At 38.0% G+C, this 25,000-nt stretch overlaps 1 protein-coding gene across 21 annotated transcripts in view; it reads right to left on the bottom strand.

Moving 5' to 3' along the window:
* The window catches only part of FOXP2 (forkhead box P2), a 557,106-nt gene that overhangs the window by 8,824 nt on the left and 523,282 nt on the right, over positions 1-25,000 (bottom strand). For 20 of the 21 annotated variants that reach the window (XM_075124431.1, XM_075124433.1, XM_048836113.2 and 17 more), the window contains 2 exons: positions 24,854-24,923; positions 23,874-24,037 (listed from right to left, as the gene is read on the bottom strand). In XM_075124431.1, coding sequence (XP_074980532.1) covers positions 23,874-24,037; positions 24,854-24,923 — 234 coding nt within the window. Of the gene's footprint in view, positions 1-23,797; positions 24,038-24,853; positions 24,924-25,000 lie in introns of all 21 variants that reach the window. The other variant, XR_007354635.2, reaches the window with a different exon arrangement.

Genomic DNA, 25,000 nt, shown 5'->3' with positions numbered 1-25,000 from the left:
AAAACTGTGTTGACTCTTCCCCCAACAAATTGTGTTCATCTTTGTGTCTGATAATTTTGGTCTTTACTATAATTTCAACCAATTTGCATGGTACTGAAGTTAGGCTTACTGGTCTGTAATTGCCCAGATAGCCTCTGGAGCCATTTTTAATAATTGGCGTCACATTAGCTATCCTCCAGTCCTCTGGTACAGAAGCTGATTTAAGTGATAGGTTACATACTGCAGTTAGTAGTTCTACAATTTCATATTTGAGTTCCTTCTGAACTCTTGGGTGAATATCATCTAGGGTGACCAGATGTCCTGATTTTATAGGGACAGTCCTGATTTTTGGGTCTTTTTCTTATATAGGCTCCTATTACCCCCCACCCCTGTCCCGATTTTTCACATTTGCTGTCTGGTTACCCTAATATCATCTGGTCCTCGTGACTTATTACAGTTTAACTTATCACAAAACTTCCTCTACTGACACCTCAGTCTGGGACAGTTCCTCAGATCTGTCACCCAAAAATAATGGCTCAGGTGTGGGAATATCCCTCACAGCCTCTGCAGTGAAGACCAATGCAAAGAATTCATTTAGCTTCTCCACAATGGCCTTGTCTTCCTTCAGTGCTCTTTTAGCATCTTGATTGTCCAGTGACCCCATTGATTGTTCGGCAGGCTTTGTGGACTAGTAATATATGATCTAATAAGAACGACGAGTTTCTAATACATAACTAATATAAAATATTGAAAAATAGTGTTCTGACAGAAGAAAATCACATTCTCCAGGGGGAGTTGCGTTTAAAAACTGATGTCATGACGTGGTTCTAAGTTTTTAATTTTTGTGTTATTAATAGTTTTTATGAACTACATAGAGGCAAATTCATAATTATGCACAACTATTTGCAAAGCAAAGAAAAAAAGATCCTATAAGGAATAGTTTTTGCATTTAGATAGACAGACAGATAGATAGATAGATAGATCAATAGATAGATAGATAGATAGATAGATAGATAGATAGAGAATATGCCTGAGTAAAACATTAAATACTTGAATGAAAAAGGGACACATTGTTTGTAAATACTTGGTAAAACAAAATTATTGTACCCAGTATTTTACAAGAATCACCAATCTGATGCTGTCCATTCTGGATATTGCCACCATGGTATGCTTACTATTTGCCTTTGAATTAAAGAAGAGTAGCTTTAGATTCTATTACTATTAATGGCATACTATAAAAATGAAATACTAATAGAAGTACATATATTTAACCCCAAAAAGTTAAACAAGAAAATACATTTGATTAACCAAATTATTGTTGGCATTGTAGGCACAAAAGTTGAGTTTGATTCAAATATTATGAAGATTCATAATTTATAAATGGAAACTGTGTCAACTTCTTGTTGCCAAGAAGGCCAATGGCATTTTGGGATGTATAAGTAGGGGCATAGCGAGCAGATCGAGGGATGTGATCGTTCCCCTCTATTCGACATTGGTGAGGCCTCATCTGGAGTACTGTGTCCAGTTTTGGGCCCCACACTACAAGAAGGATGTGGATAAATTGGAGAGAGTCCAGCGAAGGGCAACACAAATGATTAGGGGTCTGGAACACATGACTTATGAGGAGAGGCTGAGGGAACTGGGATTGTTTAGTCTGCAGAAGAGAAGAATGAGGGGGGATTTGATAGGTGCTTTCAACTATCTGAGAGGGGGTTCCAGAGAGGATGGTTCTAGACTATTCTCAGTGGTAGAAGAGGACAGGACAAGGAGTAATGGTCTCAAGTTGCAGTGGGGGAGGTTTAGGTTGGATATAAGGAAAAACTTTTTCACTAGGAGGGTGGTGAAACACTGGAATGCATTACCTAGGGAGGTGGTAGAATCTCCTTCCTTAGAAGTTTTTAAGGTCAGGCTTGACAAAGCCCTGGCTGGGATGATTTAATTGGGGATTGGTCCTGCTTTGAGCAGGGGGTTGGACTAGATGACCTCCTGAGGTCCCTTCCAACCCTGATATTCTATGATTCTATAATTCTATGTGCACAGAGATTTAAGTGCCTTTTTAAGAAGTATCATTTTGACTTGGTATTTTATTTTAAGTTACAGGAATCGAATACTAATGTTTTAATTTTGTATTTTGCATGTCAAGTTTCAGAGTGGAACAGAGTGATAAACACCTACAAATAGAGGTTTATACTAGAAAAATCAACAAAACCTATTAATACTGATATAATGTCATCCTAAGCTTGCAGCTGCCTCTGGGTGTTGTCCTGCTCCCCTTTATGGCACTCCATTGTGGGGAATGCAGACACTGCACAGCTAAAAAGAAACGTACAAAGCAGAAGTGATCTTTAAAAATGCACATGTACTTCATAACGTATTATAATTCTTCCTCTTCTTCTACCTTTTGGATATTATTAAATGTGTTCTTTTGTTGCTTGGACAATTTCAAGAATATCTGATGTACTATATTATGAGGTAATGGATGGCTCATGGGATTGGGAATGGGAGACAGAAACATTCATTTTAAATTGCTAATTATACAATGGCCCAGAACAATAGTGAATGAAAACTATTATAACCAGATCGTGGTTCTGTGGCTTGTATGAAATGTTTTGGTGGTCTTTGCTTATTTCTCACTAGTTAAAACCACAGATCATAGCAACCACTACCATAATTGACACCCTTGCTGGCAGAAAAGAACGAGAAATGCATAAGTCATGGAGACTAACTCCCCTCTCAATCCTAGAAGTTGTCCTCTAGGGTCTAGGCTGAAGCATGCTGATCGGGAGGTGCAGCAAAACATACATTTGGATACCTGTGTTTTATAATTTTTGAGAATGAACAGACAATATCAATCTACAGTGCTATTAATCTAGCACCTTTCCTACAAACTGAATTCACAATTTTTTCTCACCATTAAAATCTAAAACAAAAGTTACCAATTTAGTCAGATTTGAACATCAGCTACTGATTGCCCTATAGTTATTTATCCTGAGGGTTTTCATTGCAAACATTACAGATCCAAAATAAATACTTATTGCATGAAGCAAGCAGAAATTAAAAAGTATAATGGTATTTTGTATTCTGGATCTGGTATGAAAACATATTATTTTGTTCACAGCATATACAGCCAGTGTGGTAGGGGAACATGCTGTGAAAGAATTCACAATGGAAAGCGTATTCACACAAATTGTTACCAGATTTTTGAAATATGAACTCTGAAGAAGGCTTTGATCCCACAGCACGTCAAAGACTCCGATCATACCATTAATAACCGTGTTACTAAAACCAGGCCTAATAACATTTCATAGTTTATTGATTTCTTACACCTGGCTGCATGTTATTTCACCAAGAACTTATTTCAAGTGAGATTATTATTATTGTTTTAAAGATATAAATAAGTGAACAGATAAATATCAGCTATTCCCACAGGTCATCTGCCTAGAAATGGATGAATCCACTGTTAGAACAGCAAAAATGACTTGAATCTCAATCTTTTCTCAGAATCCAAGCTTTTTAGAAGATTCATTTTTGTTGAGAAGAGTCGTTCGAATGGCTTGAACTAGTAACCTGCTTACCTCAGCACACTGCTATCTTCCTCTCACAATTCCCAGAATACAGAGCTTCCTCCATCTCTGTGACTACCCTCGGTCTCCCACTTCCCTGTACAGAACCACTACAGAGATCTTAAGCTCTCTTCTCTATATGCCTCCCAGATATACTGGAAAGTGCACCCCCTCTTCTGGATCATGCGGTGCTACAACTTTCAACCCTCAGATTCTCTAATATTGATCACATCCTGGGGAACAGTATATTGAAGAATTACCATGATTCATTATATTTAATTGCAGTAATAACTAGGGCCCAGCAGACCAGTACTGGTAGCCAACATCTGCAAAGGATGCTTGAAGATTGTTGAGCGTGTACGGAAGAGGGAAGAACTGGCAGCTGAGGGGCTGGTGTGTGGGGGTGGGGGGTGGGGAGGAAGGATTTAGGTGACAATTAGGAAGGGAAGGGATCATATGAAGTAGCTTCTTAAAGTTCAGAGACCAAACAAATTTATAATTTGTGTGTGAACTGAACCAGTCTCTTGATGTTTGTCCAGGATTAGACTGATCCTGCCTTGGTAACACCTGTTCAAATATCTGATACAATAATGAAAAGCGGTGACATCAGAACATATGGTCCATTCAACTTTTAAACACTAGTACATGTGTGCTGTTGCTGACAAGAAAACAACCAGATTCTATAACCTTGTACATGAATTCTTAATTAAATGTAGTTGAGATGTGGTTAACGAAGAGAAAAGATACTTGATCCAATATTCTGAATTATGGATAGCAAGTTTTCTACAGAGGTTTCAAGTCAAATCAGTTTTAATGTAAGGGGATACTCCATTCAGCACATGGAGAAGCAGGCCAATAAAGAACAAGTAGTTACAGTAAACTAGGTACGGATCATCTTAATGGAAACTGAAGTGCTCACTCCAGGCTCTGAATAGAAAATATTATTTGCTTTGAAAAAAAGAATAAGTCAGAGCCCTTTTCTAACACTCTGTCTATGTATTAATATATCCCAACCATTGTAGTAACTGAGCACTTCCTAAGTATCAAAAAATTGAATTAACAACAACCATTTCCGTCTTCTTCCTTCCCAACTTGCAGAAGAAATCATTTGCTTTGCATTTAATTCTGTAAGTAGCGAGTGCTGTAGCCTTTCCATAATTCTCAGTGGAATAAGCTCCATAGTTTAGGCCTGGTTGCTGTGAAAGTTCTCCCGTCTGGACCCAAAAGCTTCATTGGTCTGGTGGAACAATATTGTAGAAAGTGTTGTGGGACGTGACGGAGTGGCAAGCAGTCTCCCAGTAGGCCAATTGCATGGAGACCACAGAATATGAGAACGAAGACCTTGAGTTTGGCCCTGTATTCAGTGGTCAGCAGCAATGCAGAAAATGGAGCACTGGGATGATGTGTCCACAGGGACTTGTGTAGCCAAGCAGATGTCCTGCATCATTTCATGCAAGCTAAAGATTTGTGTGTATGTGTGTGCATACATGTGCGTTACTATTCCTAGATATAAGTTGCAATAATCAAGTTTCGAGGTTACCATTTTTTATCACCTTGGATAGTTAGGCATCCGATAGCACTGACTACTCCAAAAGTTTAGATTTAATCTGAATGCAGATGACCTGGATGGTGGGGGATGTTCTATCAGGGGAAAGTTCTTCTTACCAGCATCACCTCAGTCTTGCTTGGGTTCAGATTTAGCCAGTTGCTCTTCATCCAAAGGCTGACTTCAACAAGGCATTCAGAGAACTGGGAGATGGTACTGTTTATCATTTGATATAAATGAGATGTAGAATTGGGCATCATTTGTGTACTGCTGGCTCACCAATTCTCCCAGTGGCTTCATACTACAAGTCAAATAAAATTAGTAAGAATAGTATGAACTTCGTGGGATTCTGCAGGTAAGGGCTGAGAGAAAAACCTGAGTCATTTCAAGGAATTTCCATTCATCTTTGCAGCTTCTTGGAGGCAGAACAGGAGTATCTGTCATGTAGGAAATCTAAGCACAAGCTAAATTAACAAGAACTAGCCCCTCTCTCAAATTCTCTCCTGTCTGTTCACCAGAAAAGACCTGAGGAAAAGCTCTGCGTAACTTGAAAGTTGGTCTCTCACCAACAAAAGTTGGTCCAATAAAAGACATGACCTCACCCACCTTCTTGTCTCTCACCAGAAAAGAGACTAATAATGATCCATGTGGAGAGTCATGCCATCCAAAACAGCTGATTACATTTAAGAACAACCACACCCAGTTTGGATTTGAGCCCTGTGATGCCCTTGTGGTTTTAGCTGGCTGCTTTTGGGGAAAGAGTCTAGAGATTTCCAGAATCTAGCCACTACACGCTTCTCCCAAATGCTGTTTTCCCCCATGTGGAGGAAGGCAAAGGAAGCTGCTGGGCCTGGTACCCAAGCTGGAACCTGGTGCGTCCAGAAGGCCTGACATACCCTCTGTAGCCTTGACTGCAGTGCTTTGTGTAGTCTAATTAAAATATTTCAAATGCAATTCAAATAAAAATAGTTGAGGACATGATGCCATAATATGCCTACAATATTATAGCATATGTGCCAACTACTAATGTTGCTGGAGCTACACAGCCAAAACCACAATAGTATTAGATAACTAAATACAATAATACAAAAACATAAAATAAGAGCCACTGGATTCATCTGTCAGTAACAAAAAATGAAAATGAGATTGAAATTAGGCACAAAGTCTCCATTATCATATACTTCTCCTAGACTCTCTCTATCACAAGATTACACCTCCAGATGAAAATCTGGGTTAAACTGGAGGCAAGTTGTAGATATGCATAGTTTAACAGGGAACTTTTTGAAATAAAGCCAAAGTTTTAAGAGGATATTTTCTGTTAAAGTAATATAGCAGAAACAAGTTAGAAGATATGCAGAATTAAGTACCCCTAAACAACCTTAACCCTGCCCCCATCCAAAATTAGGAGACAGTGTGACGCAAAATTATGAAACAGCCTTATGCCTGTACCTTACATCTTCTACAACAATCATATGAGCCACATACTTCCAATAAACTGTATCGTAATTGATGTATTTCTGCATTGTAACACCCACCACTGCATATTTACTATCTTGAAGATTTGGGACTATCCTCCAATTTACCCTCAATTGACAAGACAACATGGAGTTCCTTAACTCTGCATTTTCACACTTGGTTTTTTGTTGACTATTTTCATTTTTACCTTAACCAAAAATGTCTTGACTTTCCAATAATTTGTTTGTTTACCTCAAATATTTTAAAAGAGGTTATCCTTTTAACCTATTGACACATACAGTAGTACGCCTTCCCTTCAGTTTAACTAAGTATTTTGTGTCTGAGAATCTCCTTAGATTCTTCTAGGGAGTTGTTTATTTTCCACCAAGTATACAACCTAGATTACAGATGCGTTTATTAGCATATTTCTGTCTCTTTCATGCTAGACCTGCACCAGCATTTCTTCAAAACAGCATGAATCTCCTCCCCTGTTCTTCTCCCCCCACCCATAGACAGATCAAAGTACCATTATTGTTAAGGAAAATGCTGCTTTGTAAAAATTTTGTTATCTGCCTCAGGCAGGAAAGGGATGAAGATTCTGTAGCCACTGGCTTCCCCGCCCACAGAGTGGGGTGAAGTATGTGTGAAGATTTTACCACTCACTACCTGCCTCCACTATGCAAGGAGCTGAATTATATCATCACATTCTCCTGTAGGATAAAGGTTGAAGATGCCACTATCAGAGAAGCATGGATCCTTAATGGAGGCTTTTCTCAGTGGGCTTCCCATTCTGCTTTTTCTGAAGAATCCCCATTGTGCTGGGATGAAATGAGGAAGTGCAATCTCTCCTTCCCCCAAGCATGGTTTGGAGGAATTCCCTGAAGTCTCCTGGGCGTTCAGAAATTCCTTTCAGTGACATTTCACACCCGCCGCCCCCATACATACACACACACACACACACACACACACACACACACACACACATATTCAGTTATACAAGGGAGAAGTGGGGAGTGGCACTGGTGCAGGGATTGTGGGAGAGGTGTAATAGTTTCTCCTGCTGCAAAGAGCAGATATCTGAGGGAGTGCACACGGAATGATGATTCCAATGATGCCTGTCCCCTTTAGTACCACATTAGAGGGGTGGAAGCAGGCTGAAGAGAAAAGGTAGGAGAAGATAATGGCTGCCAGTAGCAGATAATTGAGTTAGGATCTCTATCTATTGTTTCAGAGCAGCAGCCATGTTAGTCTGTATTCTCAAAAAGAAAAGGGGTACTTGTGGCACCTTGGAGACTAACAAATTTATTTGAGCATGAGCTTTCGTGAGCTACAGCTCACTTTCAGCTTGTTAGTCTCTAAGGTGCCACAAGTACTCCTTTTCTTTTATCTATTGTTTGTGGTTTGTCAAGCAGGAGAGCAGTGGGTGAGGGATGAGTTTATATATTTTGATGACTATCCCTGCCCACAACAACAGGATTAGAGACTTGCTTTCCTTATTACATAGAAAATAAAGTCTCTACAAGCCATTTGGTTAATTTTTAATATCCACTAAGGCCCAAAAGATCATTCTGATATTCATAATTCACCAACCTTCATAGTATCTTCCAAATTTTGTACCTCCAATCTTGAAAACTGCAAAACCAGAGCTCTTCAAACCAAACTGGAAGTTTCTAATCATCACTACCTTTAAAATGAGTTGTGACAAAAAAAAAAAGTCAAATAGACCCCTCTGGAAAGAATTACAAAGCCCACCATTATCATTACAATGACTGGTCGTTTACATAAGACTTCTCACTTGCTAACCGCCATAAAAATATACGTGAATGGTTTGAGTCCCTCTCTATTATCCACAGAACATCCAGACCCTGAGTTAGTATCCAAACTTTCACCATTCCTGGAATTTAGCTTTATTGGAAATTCAAAAACAATAACACTATGTAAAATTCAAGCAGTCTCCCTCCTTGAGCTTGCCTGGCTCTAGGGTTTCACTTCAGGACATCTCTAGTTATTCTGCCTCCAGAGAGCCACTCCTACCTCCCTTATATCCCAGGAGGAATGAATAAGCAGCATATAACACAGAAAATCAGCAAAATTTCAGAGGCCTTATGCAGTGTTCTAATACCTAATGTCACTGTGGGTAAAGAGAAGAGTGCCACCACTTTGCTACAAGGTAGTTTTGCATCTAGATTTGGCAAATGGAAGGATTAGGTTAAAGCCAAGACCCCAGAGTAACGAACTAGATGTGAAATTCTAGCATGACTGCAGATGGAAAAAGCTAGTATGTGTGCTAATGTATCTGTTGGGGAGGAAGGATGGATATTGATAGAGAGTGCTTGCCATTCACTGAACATTTAAGCTGAAGTGACCACAATGTAGAAAATTATTTTAATGAAATAAATATGACACAAGCAATACAAAGGGTGCTCAAATGGAGGAAAAGGTGACCAAGAAGGCAGCTTAATACTAGAAATCCCAAGAGAAAAAAACAGAAAGGAATTACAATTTTATCTTTATCCTCTATATCTTTAGGGAAATAAATTACTGTTCAATAGATAGCAGAGAATATTCAGATATTGTGCTTCTAGAGGCTAATCATTTACAAAATGACTTACAAATCTACTGGATAACAGGCATTCCCAAATATTCCATGCAAGAGAACTTATTTTCCAATTTGTGTTATGTAGATAAAAAGCTCCCATACTTATAGTCTAACTAATTTAGCAGGCTGAACAAGTGACCTGAAATATGAAATGATCATATTAAAAGATTCCAGGTCTGGTAGAAGTCCTTGCTTTTTCTGGAACAAGAGACCTTAATGAAATGGAATGGTGAAAAAAGTCTATCACAATAAAATCTAGATGGAAACTAGGAGGGCCCAGGGGAGATCTGAAGAAAAGAAAATCAAAGAAATGAAGATAAATTCTTGGAGTGGAATCCTGGCTCCACTGAACTCAGTGGCAAAACTCCTCTTGACTTCAGGCCAGGAATCCTAAAAGAGAGTTAATGGTTTGCTAGACTACATGGGAATAAAAAGAGCAACCAAGGAGGATAAGAATATTGCACAGAAACTAGATAGACTAACTTAATTACAATAGACTTCATGAGAGAATGCAAGGAGGTTGGGGGATATAGCTAATCCAGATTTTTTTTCATTTTTTAAATGTTTTATATTCCTTTAACATGCACTATGGGTAATTTTGGAAACTACAGGCAAGTAAGTTTTACATTCCTACCAAGTAAAATATTTGAAATAATAACTATACTACACTATACAATAACTATACAACAACAATACAACATCTAGATGAGCAGGATATGATAGGGACAGACTAGAATTGTTTCTTTAAAGAATAATTTTTTTTCTCCAATTAGAATTATTTAAGTGAGCAAACAAAAAGGTGGGTAAAGGAGAACTGGTAAATATTTATTTAGACCTTCAATAAGCCTTTGATAATAACTGCTGAGGAGGGACTTTAAGTAAACTAAGGTGTTCTAGGGTAAGAAATAAAGTTATGTCCCTGATGAAACCAGTTAAGTGATAGAAAACAAGGACCAGGAATAAAACGGTCATTTCTCAGCATGGAACGAGGTTAAACAGTGAGGATACCCTAAGGATCTGTATGTAACTGGTGCTTAGAATATACTTATTAATGGGGTAAAGGAGTAAATAGAGAGGTAACAACACTAGAAGATAACTGATGTTTATTTAGATTAGTCTAATCAATAAAGGATTGTGAAGAACTTTAGAAAAACCTAATAAAGCTAGGTATTTCACAACATAATGGCGGATAAAATTTAATGTAAATAAATGCAAGAAAAATTATATATTGTTTATATATGTTGATGGGTTTACTATTTAATGCAACCACTCCAGAAAAGAGATGTAGGTACTATTGTGGATGCCTCAGTGAAAATCTCTGCTTGAGATGCAATAGAGATTAAAAAGAAAAAACACAACATGTTAGAGTTAAGAGAGGGTATATCACTGAAAATATTACATTGCTTGTACATAAATTGATGGTATGCCATCATCTTGACCACTCTCTTCAGCTGTGGTTAAAAGTTATACAGCAGAAACTAGAAAGAGATAACAAAAATGATTAAAGACACAGTAAATACACCCATATGGGGAAATATTAAATACAACAGTGCTGCTTTGTTTGGGGTTAATCTTGCTGCCACTGAACTCAATGGCAGCAAGAGCAGGGCCTGAGAGAGGAGATGAATAAGAGGCGGCATGACAGAATAATGCAAAATAAAGCAATGTGTAGAAAAAGTCAAATGAACAAACTTATTTATCCTTTCTCACAATATAAAAACATCCAATTTAATACAGCATCTTGCATGATCCCTCTGTCACTACAATCATCTCACTATTAATTCCTTCTCATAATACAAAGGTGCACACCCAATGTAAAAGAGAACTTCAAAAATTCATCCATAACCTGTGGAGCTCACTGCCACAATATATTACTGAGGCAAATAACTTATTAGAATTCATGTACGCTTTTTAATTCTAAGAATGTGATCTGTCACTACACTAGAGTAAAAATTTGTAACGCTCATCTCTTATTTTAACTATCTTAAAAGAGCATTGACTAAATAGCTACATGCTATTTGGGGTTGTAGACTAGACACTGTAGGCCAGATGTTCTGTAACTCCCAGCACCTGTGTGTAGCCCTGTATTTTGAGGCCATCATGTGGCCTGCCCACAATTCACTTAAGCTAAACTAGCCTCAGGGAGGCTCTAACATACACTTTGTTGCAATTGTCCCTTAGGAATTGTTCTGGCAGCCAAGAGTAGCCAGAGCCCAGCATACTCTGGCTTTGCCCCCACCATCCCCTGAGATACTCATCAGGGAACCCCCTAATACCCAGGGGGACTCCACCAACAATATTGCTCCTTCACGCCATGAGGCAATATAATAGGCTGCAACAGAATCCAGAACCCTCTAGCTCCTCAGTTCCAGCAAATCCCATTATCTGTTGTAATGGAAAATTTCAAAATAAGTTATGTTGGACACTGTGTCCTACATGCTTTGCATCTGCCATCCGCCCTGTATTTGTATCAAACAGAGATCTCTGCCTCTGTTCTTCTCGCCTATTGTTTAGCTATAATACATGTTCTGCTGCTCAACATTACGTTTCAATACTGTCACTCACAAACAAAGCTAGAAATTACTCCTAGCTCTTAGGTTTGTTTGTTTTTTATTAATTATCATTATTATTATGTATTATTTGTAGTGCAGCAGCTCCCACAGCCACGGTGCAAACATATACAAAGACAGAGCTGAACAGCAGGCAATCTTTTGAGATCTTTTTACATCCACATACTTGGGGTCCACAACCATATTCCAAAAAGAAAAGGAGGACTTGTGGCACCTTAGAGACTAACCAATTTATTTGAGCATGAGCTTTCGTGAGCTACAGCTCACTTCATCACGAAAGCTCATGCTCAAATAAATTGGTTAGTCTCTAAGGTGCCACAAGTCCTCCTTTTCTTTTTGCGAATACAGACTAACACGGCTGTTCCTCTGAAACCAACCATATTCCAGTTTTCAGAAAACAATATGGAAGTACCTGTGATTAGGATGCCGTTAATACATTTTCTTATGACTTCTATAATAATAAACCCTATAACTCTAATTGGGTATGATGCTATACAGTCAAAAACACAAAACAAGGCTGCTGTCTCAGGGAGTTTATCATCTTAAATTGGACCAAAACCAAAACAAACAGGGTGTGGCTAGGATGGTGAGACACAAGAGGTCATTTATTGTGTCTGTACAGTGCCTAGTAAAATGGGGCCCAACCAGGTTGTGGCCTTCAGGTGCTACCACTATAGAAATGTTTAATAATATTATTAATAACAATAACAAGAGGAGGAGGAGGAAAATAGCATAACTGGTAGCACAGTTACTTATTGTGAGCAGGGACTAGAAGCTGTTGGAAAATTGGATTTCATGTTAGAGACTTTTAAAATATGTTTATGTAGCTGTAGATATGAAGGATTTCAGGCCTAGCAGAAGAAGTAAGTTTTTCAGAAGTGATCTGAACAAGGAAGGTTGTCACTTGGCACACAAAACCTGCTTAAGGATATAGGGCCGCAAGGAAGAAGGGATGAAGATAGAGTGGAGAAACAAATTCAGAGAGTGGTTGGACACAATGTTTGGGGAGAAGAAAAGGAGTAGGCAGGGAGTAGCAGGGAATAAATCAGAGATAGGTGTGGAAGCAGTTGTGCAGAGCCTTGAAGTAGGGATAGTAGCTTAAGTTTAAAGCAATGGGATCTAGGACACAGCCCTGAGGAGCCCAACAAAGAGTGTGTGAAGGGAGAACTCTGAATTGAGAGAGACTGAAGGAAAAAAAGCAAAATCTCCAAAGCACAGGAAAGAAGTTGTTTACAAAAAGCAAGGTTCAACTGTAAGGAAAAGAGTAGAGAGAGAGCAAAGAGGAGAAGAGGCCTTTGGATTTAAGTCATTGATCTTAGAGCAGTTCAAGTTTAATAAAGGGGTCAGTACCTGGATTATATCTTGAGTGAAACATTACTGTACAATATACTGTAATTTATAGCATTATGGTTTGAAAATATCTGCCTGAATTTGAAAAAACAAAATGTACATTCTAAGTTGTATTTATTGCAATTCAAATGCTCTAGCACAAAACTGTGTCCACCCCTTTGAAGATTTGGGCTGTATTAATAAATGTACAAATGTAATAACAGGACATTACCTATATATTATCATAGGCTCTTGTTTCAATATATTTCTTTGTTATCAGTAACCTATTTTACTGCAAACAAAGTAAAAGAAAGCGCCAGTCCAACAAGCACAGGTAAGTGTGTCAAGAACCTCAATAAACAACCTAATTACCATTCTAAATATGTTTGTTGCTTTTGTTTACAGGTAGTGGCACAAATAAAATACAACTTTTATATACACTGTCTTTCACACAAGCTGCACCTTGTGCCCCAGGATGTTTTTCAGAGTTAAATAATAAAATAATAATTTAGTTTTCATGTTCTCTGAGGCAGGGAGTGTCTTTTTGTTCTGTGTTTGTACCTGATTCAGTTGGGCTCCTGGCCCATGACTGGGGCTCATAGGTACTACAATAATAAATAACAATAATAAATAATGATAAGGTTAATTTAAAAAAAATGAGCAGAAGGGGAGAAAAGTAAGAAGTAAATCAAAAATGAAAAGAGAGGTTTTCAGCTACATTTGAGAAGAGGAATTGTTGAGCTATGCCAGAAGATGAACAGGAGACACTGAATGTGGTTTAACTTTATTTCTAAATGTCAGGGAGTATTCAGCAGATAAAAGTGCACAGTTCAGGTAATTCCATAATCATTGACATATTCCTGGGGGAGGCCTTCCCCCTTTATCCATTCTGGTCCCAAGTCAAACTGCTGGTGGGACCTTGTCACCTCCACCCCTCAAATGAGGGTTCATGGGGGGTCGATAAAGTGGGGGGAGGGGCTGGCTCCCTGCCATACAAGTCATAGGAGCCCTGACCTCCCCTTTTCCATTCCTTTAAATAATACCTCCTTTACCAGTCCATTTTTATCTGATCACCCTATCCCTTCCCTATAGAGTGCCTGTACTAGACATCTGTCCCACTCTTATATACATAGCTTAACCCCTGTTTCATGTTCACTTCAACTAAGTCCCCAACCCGTGGTGGGGAAAGTGACCCTCGCCCCACTACCCCTGGCCTCATCTTGGCCAATCTGGCGGTGAGGGAAAAAATTTTTTCCCAGTTCCAGAAAAGAATTACAAGCATAATGCTCACAGCTGATCATGGCAAAACCTGGTAGTCTCCTTTCTCTTCCTGTCACCTGAAAGGGATGGGTGAGCATACACATTATGACCTGGTCTGAAGTTGCTGCAACAAGTAACCCTCTGGCTATCTAACCCTTAAAGGGGCCACATACCTTCTCCTACAAGCCAGACAATGGCTACCACCGCTTAATGTATGGTTAGGTTATTCTATGAGGCAAAGAGTAATAGGCTGTTTTAGACAAGAGATCTGCAGAGGAGAAGCCTCTGATATCAGTGGTAGCAAGATTGTGTGGATGTATCAAGGAATCATGGAGCAGGTCCTCAAGGAATCAATTCTGAAGCACTTAGAGGAGAGGAAAGTGATCAGGAACAGTCAGCATGGATTCATCAAGGGCAAGTCATGCCTGACTAATCTAATTGCCTTCTATGACGAGATAACTGGCTCTGTGGATGAGAAGAAAATAGTGGACATGTTGTTCCTTGACTTCAGCAAAGCTTTTGACACGGTCTCCCACAGTATTCTTGGCAGACAGTTAAAGCAGTATGGGCTGGATGAATGGACTATGAGGTAGATAGAAAGCTGGCTAGATTGTTGGGCTCAGTGGGTAGTGATCAATGGCTCCATGTCTAGTTGGCAGCCGGTATCAAGTGGAGTGCCCCAAGGGTCAGTCCTGGGGTCGGTTTTGTTCAAAAAATTGATACTGGATCCTAAAATGAAGGGACAGTCAAGTTACTTGTGGATGAGGTGATGTGGTCATGATTTGGGAAAAGTTCTGCATATGCTAAACACATCACAGAGAATAGGCATTCGAGAAGGACATAGATAACACAGTTGCTATAGTAAATAGGACAAAAAAAAGCATGAGCAAGGATTTCAGCAGCGGTGTCCGAAGATGCCAAAGTTATAGAGTGTGAAGATATAATGGAATGTAATGAAAAATATGGAGAGAGAAGAATTTGAGAAGAACTGAGTTCGGGAATGTTCCTATTTCCCGAGAGAAAGACTTTTGTTTTCAAAATATCCCAAAGGGTAATTTTGGGCAATTGCTCTTCTTCCTTGAGTGTTCTCTCATATATGGAATTGATGGGATCTATTCTGTTACCCCTTCTGTTCAAAGTGTATTTGAGGCTGCTGGACAGGTACGTGAGAGGACATGTGATACTACACATAAAACATGGGCTCTAAGTCTCCATCACATCTGTACTGGTCTGGCGTTGTGGAATGAGTGACCCAGTGCCTATGTGTGGAGCTGGACAAAGGCTACTGTCTTTGGTGCAAAACAACAAAGAGTTTAATAATGCTGATTGGTGGAAGCAGTCAAAAAAGCCGAAGTATACTGTCTTTGCAGCCCAAACTGAGGGAGCACACCAGGCATCTGCATTACATATTTGTAATCCACATGATGCTTTAAATCATGGCATGCCCCTGGAAGCCAAGAGCACTTTTTTCCATCTTCACCTTGAAGCAAGGTTGTGAATTCTCCTTTTGGATGCAGACCTGATAACAGTTATCCATGCTTTCGTCAATTTGAGATTGGATTACTTTAATATGCTCCGCATGTATGGGATTGCACATTGAGACTAGGTTGTTCTATAAACTTATTAAAAATTAAAATTGTGCATGAAAGTTTTCAGCTTTTTATAATTTGTGAAGTTTGACATGTACTAAAAAATGAATTAATATATTTATCCTTCTAACGTATGACGGCCTAGATTTTCAGCTGGACCGCAGTCTGTTTTGGGCGGTGAAAATGTACACCCGTATTAAGTGTTAGTATAAATATTAGCAATTAGATGGCCAGCAGCCTACCAGTGAGATGGCTTACATGTGCACAAACATTTAGTGAGCTGTGTAACATAAATAGTTGGATCTACAATTCAGTGATGGCATAAAAATGCAGAGGCACATATTTGCACTCACTGTATTGCACCTAGAAAAAGAGTAGCCACTTTTAAGAATCTGGGCCTATAACATTAAAGTTACTCCAACAATAAAGCTCCACATCAAAGGTTGATGGAACCCAAATTGTTTCTGCAGTCTTGGTATTGTGAGTAAAGCATCCTTACTAGCAAAATTACAGCTTGAGTTTTAGTGCTCTTGTAAAATATAGGCAACTCCCATGTTCTTAATTTATGAAAAATTATAAAACTGCACTGCAGAGGAGTCTGCATGTGCATATTTGGACACATATATTTTAAGCATATAATATACACAGTAAACTTAAAAGACAGCACATTCCTATGTAGAACTATTTAGTGAAAAACATGAAAACCTTGCCAAAATGCTGAGAATTCACAGCAGAAGTGGCAAAAAGTTTTCAGCAAAGCATCTACTTTGCTGAAAAGACCTAAAGACTCTGCAAAAAACCCCACAGTTTCCTACACATTTCCACAATACCATGCTATGAGGATCTGACACTCTTCTGTTTAAGGCAGCTGAAGTGACTATATTTCTGGAGCGATCTTTTAGTCAAGAGAAAGCAGAATGAATTGTGTATGTGCAACAACTGGGGTTGGAGTAAAGAAAAAAAGAAATAGCAACTGCTGACCCTGGGTAAGACACAGAACATTTAAACAACTAAATAAGAAAAGTCAAAGGGCTGGAATGATTGCAAAGTACAAGAGCATGAGTCTAGAAAGATCAGAAAATTGATGAGCAGAGTAGTAGCATGTAAGAGGATGAAATGAAATATAAAGTAAAACAATATAACAATGGTAAGTAGGAGAATATAAAATTATAGGGAAACATTACATGTGATTAACAATATCAAGGTAGAGCAGGGACATATTTTAATGATCAAAATTTGATTATTTACTCTTTATTATTTACAGTGGGGTTCACAATGTGTTAAGAATGCACAAACTTTATGAAGGCACAGTGACTGCTCCAAAGATAGCATATTGTAACATGATCCAAAACATCAGCAAAAGTAGTAGACTTAAATGGTATGAACACACTAAGATGGGGCACTGCACTCACTCGATTTGCCTGACACTTTCAAATGCTTGGCAGTGGGAGACAGAACCACTACAATTTCAAATGCTCACAGAAGATCCTGTATTTGAATACGATGAGATAAAAGGTCAACCACAAACTTTAAGATTCTATGAATTCTTCAGGCAGTACTCTTTCAATTTCAAACTAAAATCAACTACAAAGGGAAAAAATACAATAGTCTATTGTTGTAAAGTGTATTTGCCCATTATTTTCCAACCTTTTACTAGGCTAATGGATAAGAATGTGAAATGAAATTTTCAACAGGCATTAATATATTATGTTATTAAGTGAAACAGTTCTGATGAGTAGGATATCCTGAGATCTGCACTGCCTATACCTTCACTGGCTCAATGACATGTTTCTCATCTATTTAATAAAGCTTGACATATCTCTATTAATTGAAGTGTTTCCATAGTTTATTTCCTTATATTCTATATCAAGTTTCATACAGTGAATGAGAGACTTGCATCAGAGAGATCTCCTGAAACAGAGCAAGCCTCCAAAGTAAATGGAGATGGATCATCAGATGGGACAATGTAATGATATAAAAAATGGGAAGACGGGGGATTGGAATATTATGAAGTTAAAGAAACAAGGGAATGAAAGTGATTGAAACTGGAATGATAGGTAACCTACTGTAAGTGGTGTGAAAGCATAACAGTAGGGGACTGGAATAATCAGATATGGGAACGACCTAACAATGGAATGCTTTCAAACTGAAGCACCTCAAAAGTGAAATGATCTTAGAGAAGAATAATCACATTTGCCTCTGGGAATAAAATTTAAAGGTTAAAAAAAGTTTGAAAAACTAAAACTTTGAGGTTTATGCAGATGGAACTGCAAAAAGAAAAAATCCATTCTGGGCAAAAGTGGGAAAAGTAAAAGCAGTAGGGTGGGGATCGATGGCAGAATACAAAGGGGAAAGGTTGACTGAAACCGTGCATAGCTGAAACTCCTCCTCTTTCATAGGGCAGAATTGGAGGAGGTAGAAAGCTGGCTGTATTGGGGGTATGCTCATATTTCTAATTTAACTCAGCTTCAATCCTTATTCTCTTCCATTACAGCAAATTTTCTTCCTCTTTCCTCACAGGACCCAAACATAGCCATCCCAGAAAAGAGATATAAAAAGGTTTGGGTGTATGCAAGTGTGTGCAAATAATTTAAATCCTAAAATGAAACAGGTACTAGATTAACGTTAAATGGGAATGATAGTGTACTGGACTGCCTATATGAATACACTTTTCAAGAACACCTGACTTTTGTTTTCCACTTGCTATTTTAAGATCAATGTCTGATTCAAATTCTAGAAAATCCTACTGATATTAGGCCCATTAGCTCCAAGAGTCTGGATTTGCTCTTAAGAAGTAGATTATTTTCATAAGTGAATTCAGACTGCTAATTCAATGGAATTGTTATCATCATTAGAATTTATACTCTCATCGTGCTTTAATGGAAGGGGTGAGAGAGGAAGTGATGACAACTCCCTCCCACAAAACCCCAAATGGTAGGATACTTACTTCCCCATCCTCATTTGTCAACTTTCTGCCTTATTCAACTGGCAGCAGAGGGAATTGTGGGAATGGCATAACCACTCATTATCCCCTATTCAGGAACTGCATTTTTTTTCAGTCTTTCAATTTTTCATAGAAACCTGGTAACTAATTTGTTTTTCTAAAACTGCTATGGACAACTTTACAACTTGAAATTTTCCTTCTTCTCTCAAATCTACACAGTTAAATGGAATGTCATTTGATATTCATTGTCAATATTTGATATTCAATGTCATTGGCTAACATAAGTACACATGGCCAACAGATATACAAAGATTTCTGGCATTAACTCCCAGTGAACCATATCAATGTACTGATACATAAAGTCACAGAGGTGTGGTAACCAACCCAATGGAAAGACACAGGAACAGACAGAGACCTGAGTTTGATTTCCAACTGCATTCTCATGCTCCTTGCTAGGCACTACTAAACAGGCAACACAAGCTCTTGTGGAGGTAGAGGAAGTTAGAGTATGAAGTTTGTTCATCACCCTCCACCCCCCCCCCCCCCAGGGTGAGAAAACCTGGATTTGTGCTGGAAATGGCCCACCTGTTGATCACTTTAGATAAGCTATTACCAGCAGGACAGTGGGGTGGGAGGAGGTATTGTTTCATATTCTCTGTGTGTATATAAAGTCTGCTGCAGTTTCCACGGTACACATCTGATGAAGTGAGCTGTGGCTCACGAAAGCTCATGCTCAAATAAATTGGTTAGTCTCTAAGGTGCCACAAGTACTCCTTTTCTTTTTAAAAAAACTGGTAACTTCCTCCATCCATTTCCCCCCACTTCTATGCTTTTCTCTTTGAATAATATAAAATATATTTTTCTACAAACACATACAATGCATATACCACCACAACAGATAGTCTTGAACACAGGAAATCAGTAAGTATTATAAACGGTACATCCAACAAAGACATACCATATATGGATGCTTTTATATCTATGTGATAAACTATAGAGCGATATGATACATATATCTATCAAAAACCCTTGACCACGGCATCTGCTCTCTGCCCACTAATCCACATCCTCCAGGCCTGAATCTAAAATTCAAACTGCTGAGCAAGTCCAAAAAGGTGTCATTCTTTTCTAAATAAATCAGCCACAGAAATATTTACTCTCCTCCCACCCCCACCGCCAAATTAAGCTGGCTCAAGGCCCAAGACAAGCAGAATTCAGTCCTGAGTCAGTGACAACTGTTTAATACATTAAAATGTCAAAAATGTAAAGTCTGTTTCCTTGCAGTCCTGCAAATCTGAAACTTGTTCATCATGGGCCTACAACCAGAGTAATTTCACATTTGGGAAGAGAAGAAAGAAACAATCATTTGGCATATTGATTTAGATAAAAAAGATAATTATTGAAAGTATTGGAGGTGATTGGAATGCTAGAACAGCACACACATATCCACACTGAGTATTAAGAAAATATTTTATAGTATATAAAAGATTTATGGTAAGGTGGCACTGTTCACATGTAGTCCACTGGAGACTGGGTTTGAAGCTAAATTGTTCTAGAGCAAAATTGTTTGAAGCTAAATTGTTCTAGAGATTGGATTCAGTGCTGTTGAAATCTGGTAAACTGTTGTCAGGAGATATAGGCCCCAATTAGTGGAAATCTCGCAGATCAGATCAGCTGCTTTCATGGGATTTACATAATCTTTTACTGGACCACAATGAGAAACTATTGTGGTCATGCATCAAAACATTTCAGTTGCCGTAGGTAACTAAATAACCTTATCTCAGAATTTGCCATGTTTTAGATATTCTCTATGCTTAGGAAGCACAAGGAATCCTGCAAATACCGAAATTCTATCATCTTATTATCTAAGGCAAAATTGGAAAGCGTGATCTTCTAGTTTTGGATCGACTCAAAATCAAAGTTGAAGGAGCAAGTTCAGATCAAAAGATCTGAATAATTTCTCCATTCCCTAATACTATACACATACATAATTACAAACTGCAAAGAATGCATTTGTTTGCCAATATGTGCATACCCAAAACACGCAAATATTGGCTGATGAACACACACCTGGCATTGTTTTATTGTGTTTATAACGTGGTTAATTTGGGCTATTAAAACAATTAATATGAATTTACAAAAACAAAGAGCTCCACTATAGTATATTTATTTGATACAACTACAGGATATAACACATAAACATATTTATAGTTGCAAATAATTGGATGCTCTTGGCAGTAAGATAGCAATTTCTATTTTCTCTAGTATCCAGCATTTTCCAATTAAAACACTAGCAAGCTGTATCAAATAAGCTGTGTATGAAGTGTGAGTTTTTAAATTTCCTTTAGTTTCCTCTCCTTCTCTTCTTTCAATGTCTTAATTCTTTCTTGTCTCTCCTGGATGTCTTATATTCCCTACTCTCTGTCCCCTGATTCTCTTAACTAATGCCTGCCCACCCTGCATCAACAGGAAGCATTGTTAATTGGATCAGCAAGGATGAGACACAGTGCCTGGAAGGTGTGTGACGGAAGTGGGGGTGGGGGAGGCAAGCGAATGTGCTTGGTAAGGCAGAAGAAGGTCCCTTCTCCAAGGGTGGTCCACCTCCCATTGGATGGCTGGAAGGACCAGCTGGGCTGACTGGCTCTTGTGTTCCCTCCTCCCCCCTTGTCTATTTAAATTCTTCCTGGGCTTTTTGAGAGTCCCTTGGTCCATTAACTGCTGCCAAATAACTTTGTCCAGTGATGCCAGAAGAAAGGAGACACGTGGAGTTGAAACTGTGACAATGCTAATTGCTGGTGCCCCCAGTAGACAGAGTTCCATGTGGATAAAGACTAAAAGACCTGCTCCCAGAAATACACGGCACCCGGGATTTCGCTGGTAGACCCTTGTTCCTATAGGAGAAAGGGAGACCTGAAGTCTGAGCAGACTGGTTATCTGGATTGGTTATATGGTGGGAGCCCTGTAAGACCATACTAGACCCAGTTAAATGCCTTGTATGTGGGTGGGGGTGGGCATATAGCACTCCTCCCCAGTATTAAATTACTAAAGTTGTGACCTGTTGCTTAAATCCATCCCTGTATCTGTTCATTCACCTGCATGCCCTGAACAATGAGGAGAAGCAGACTTTCAAAAGAGTCACTGTGGATAATCCTGATGCAACCAAATACTCCAGAGCTCAAGATTTGATCCTCTTATCTCTATCTGAAAAAATTAATGCATTTTGAGCAATTGGTGTTTATAACGATAATTCAAAATATTTGTTTCTTTTTTGCCTTTTATATAATCAAATTGAAGCTGCAGTATGCAATATTTTCACCATGACCATGTCTATACAACACACTCATATCCATACAAGCATAGACATGCACAGATACATGCGACTGTACACAATATACATAAACACAACTGCCAAATGGTTACAAACTAAATCTAATAGCAAGTGTCATTCTCTTCTGTAAAATAGCTATTTTTAACACATATGATCTAATTCCTGTTTGCTCTTTAAAGTTTTATTGTCTTGGCATTTTATACAGGAAGAGAGCATTAGCATACTCAGGAGAACTGCTAAAAGTAAAAGGCCTCAAGCTACCTACTGCATGGTTGATAGCATAAAGCATGGGATATAAAAACTTTTGTCTGATTGCTCAGTTTACTTGTTTTAGAGTAGTGTTACTCTCAAGAGCATAAATTCATGTTCTTCTTCTTGTAGTTTTATTACTTCTTTTCTATTATTTAATACATTTAAAGACACTTCTAAAAGACATTTTTTTCCATTTTGAAACAGTAATGGTTTGGAATCTGATAAAACACATTAACATTCACAGTGTTTTTTTCCCCTCTCAAAGTTGATGCAGTAAATGTGTAACAAAGTAATTGGATACATAATAAATAAACATTTCTACATGATTGTATGTAGATATCTATATCTATCAAAATAAAACCAAACAACCTCACCCCAGCAAATCTTTAATCTATTAAAGGTCAAATAACATAGTAGAAGAAAAACAGAGCTTAGTCTAAATTACTAATATAGCTAAACAGCACTATATTAGCGATTAAAACAAGTATGAAAATGTGAAAGAGAAAACAATGAAAAAAGGCAAATCAGGTCAGCTATTTTAAATACAGGAAGAACTGAAAACATAATTGTACATATTCCAGTATGCATTTAAAAATATCATCCTATGGTGAACTTAAATCTAAGTCTATTTAGATATCATATTCCTAATTATTATATAAATAACCTGGGAAACCATACCTTCAAGGTACATGTTTTACTATTTAGTAAACAAAAACTGCTACATTTGACACCACTGATTAAGGCCAGGCATTTCTAAAGCTTCATACTCATTTCTGAAATCCACAATACATCAATTTTTAATACTTCCACTCTCTCAGCTCCATTAAAAAGATGGTAGGGGAAAGATTTTAGAGTAATTAATGATATAGTTAGCTGCTAAATATTAATAGGAATCGTAGTCTTGCATAAAATATAACATATAAACCTTGCCAATACAGACGCACCAGTAATTAAAGTTGAATATGTAATTACACTGATTTATAAGACACGCAAAAAGTTACACTTTACTAGGTTCTATGTAAACTGTAGGTAACAGTTAAACTTTGCATTTTACGGTTTATATACATGGGCAATATCTCCACTACAGTTCATAAATGGTTTAGAGACTTGTAGTGAAAATTACAACTAATTCCAACATGAAAATTCTTGCTGTACCTTACAGCCAGAGCTGCGACAATGACCACACACGATACAGATACATCTTTCCATAGAATCCAATATTATATGCTTGGTAGTGAGGAAAAAATGATACTGAATAATATTTATACAGAGGGGACCTAAAGCATGGTACCTATGCAGCAAATAGGCTTCCTATAAACAAATGGGTCTCAGGATCCATTTTAATGTTTAGTTTTCAAGTGTACGGTTTTAGCTTTTACTTACCTGTGCTTTTGAGTAACATGGAGTTTCAAAGAAATGCATAATTTTTTTCTAAAAACTCTGCTAACCACTCACTTACATGTGAGGCTGAGGAGAGCAGCCCGGACTGCTATTTCCATTACTGTCAATGTGATCCAGTGAACCATTGAGATCTTCATGGACTGCCTGCAGTAAGCCACTGGATGCGTTATTTATCAATCCTGGGTTACTAAGCAAAGGTAAACTACTCTCTGCCAGTGCAGCCTAGCAAAATAAATAAGATATAGAATTCTTAGCCCATTTATCTATAAAACAGTTTTCATATGTATATACATGTGTACACACATGCATACAGAACCTCATTTTGTACAGTGCAAATAATGATCAGAAGTTTTTTTCCATTCACAATTATTTTCACACGTTGGTTACAATGGTATCTACATTACCAGCTTACTATTTGTGTTAAATGTGTTGAACTATCAGATATGCTACGGCATGCACAGTGCATTCTGTCTTCAAACTATTTCTAACTTTGTATTACGCTAACCCTTGTACTCTTCCACACAATGCATGGTTCCTTTGTAATGCAGGCAGCTGCTATACTTCTAAAAATGACCAGAACTTAACTCAAAATAAAAAAGTCCTGACATTTGCCTCCTATGCATAAAAATTATATATTATAATTAAATTTTAAAGTTTTTGCCATGAGCACCATGTTCCCCAACACTATGATGTGAAATCATTTATGACAGCTTGGATAAATATTAATGCATATCCACATGCATTTGCAAAAGCTTCTATCAATCTAACATTTGCAGCAAAACTGAGTGTTCCAGATTTTGCCACAGGGTGTCCTTCTTGCCTCTTCACATCAAAAGTAGCATGAATTAGAACAGTACTTCTTGCCGTGCTAGGTAATACAACTTACTTGGATGATACGCCCAGCTATTAAGAATGACCACAATGCCCATATAAACACAAATGTGGATAGTTCACGCCACAATATAACAGCAAAGAAAGTATGTCCCACATAAGAACATAATGAATACGTGAAAGGAAAGAATAATTTAGGATTTTTACCTGCAAGCTTGCATTAAGAGCTGCTCCATAGCCTAAGCTGGTGGGTATGTTTTTCACTAATGTTGGGCTTCTGAAAATAAATGATTTTTCAAAGTTTAAAGAAAGGCAGGGATGCTGGGTGGATCAGTGGGTTAGTGCATTGGATTT

This window comes from Caretta caretta, chromosome 1, assembly GCF_965140235.1.
Source record: "Caretta caretta isolate rCarCar2 chromosome 1, rCarCar1.hap1, whole genome shotgun sequence".
NCBI lineage: Eukaryota > Metazoa > Chordata > Testudines > Cheloniidae > Caretta > Caretta caretta.
This window is presented reverse-complemented; position numbering and strand designations above follow the sequence as displayed.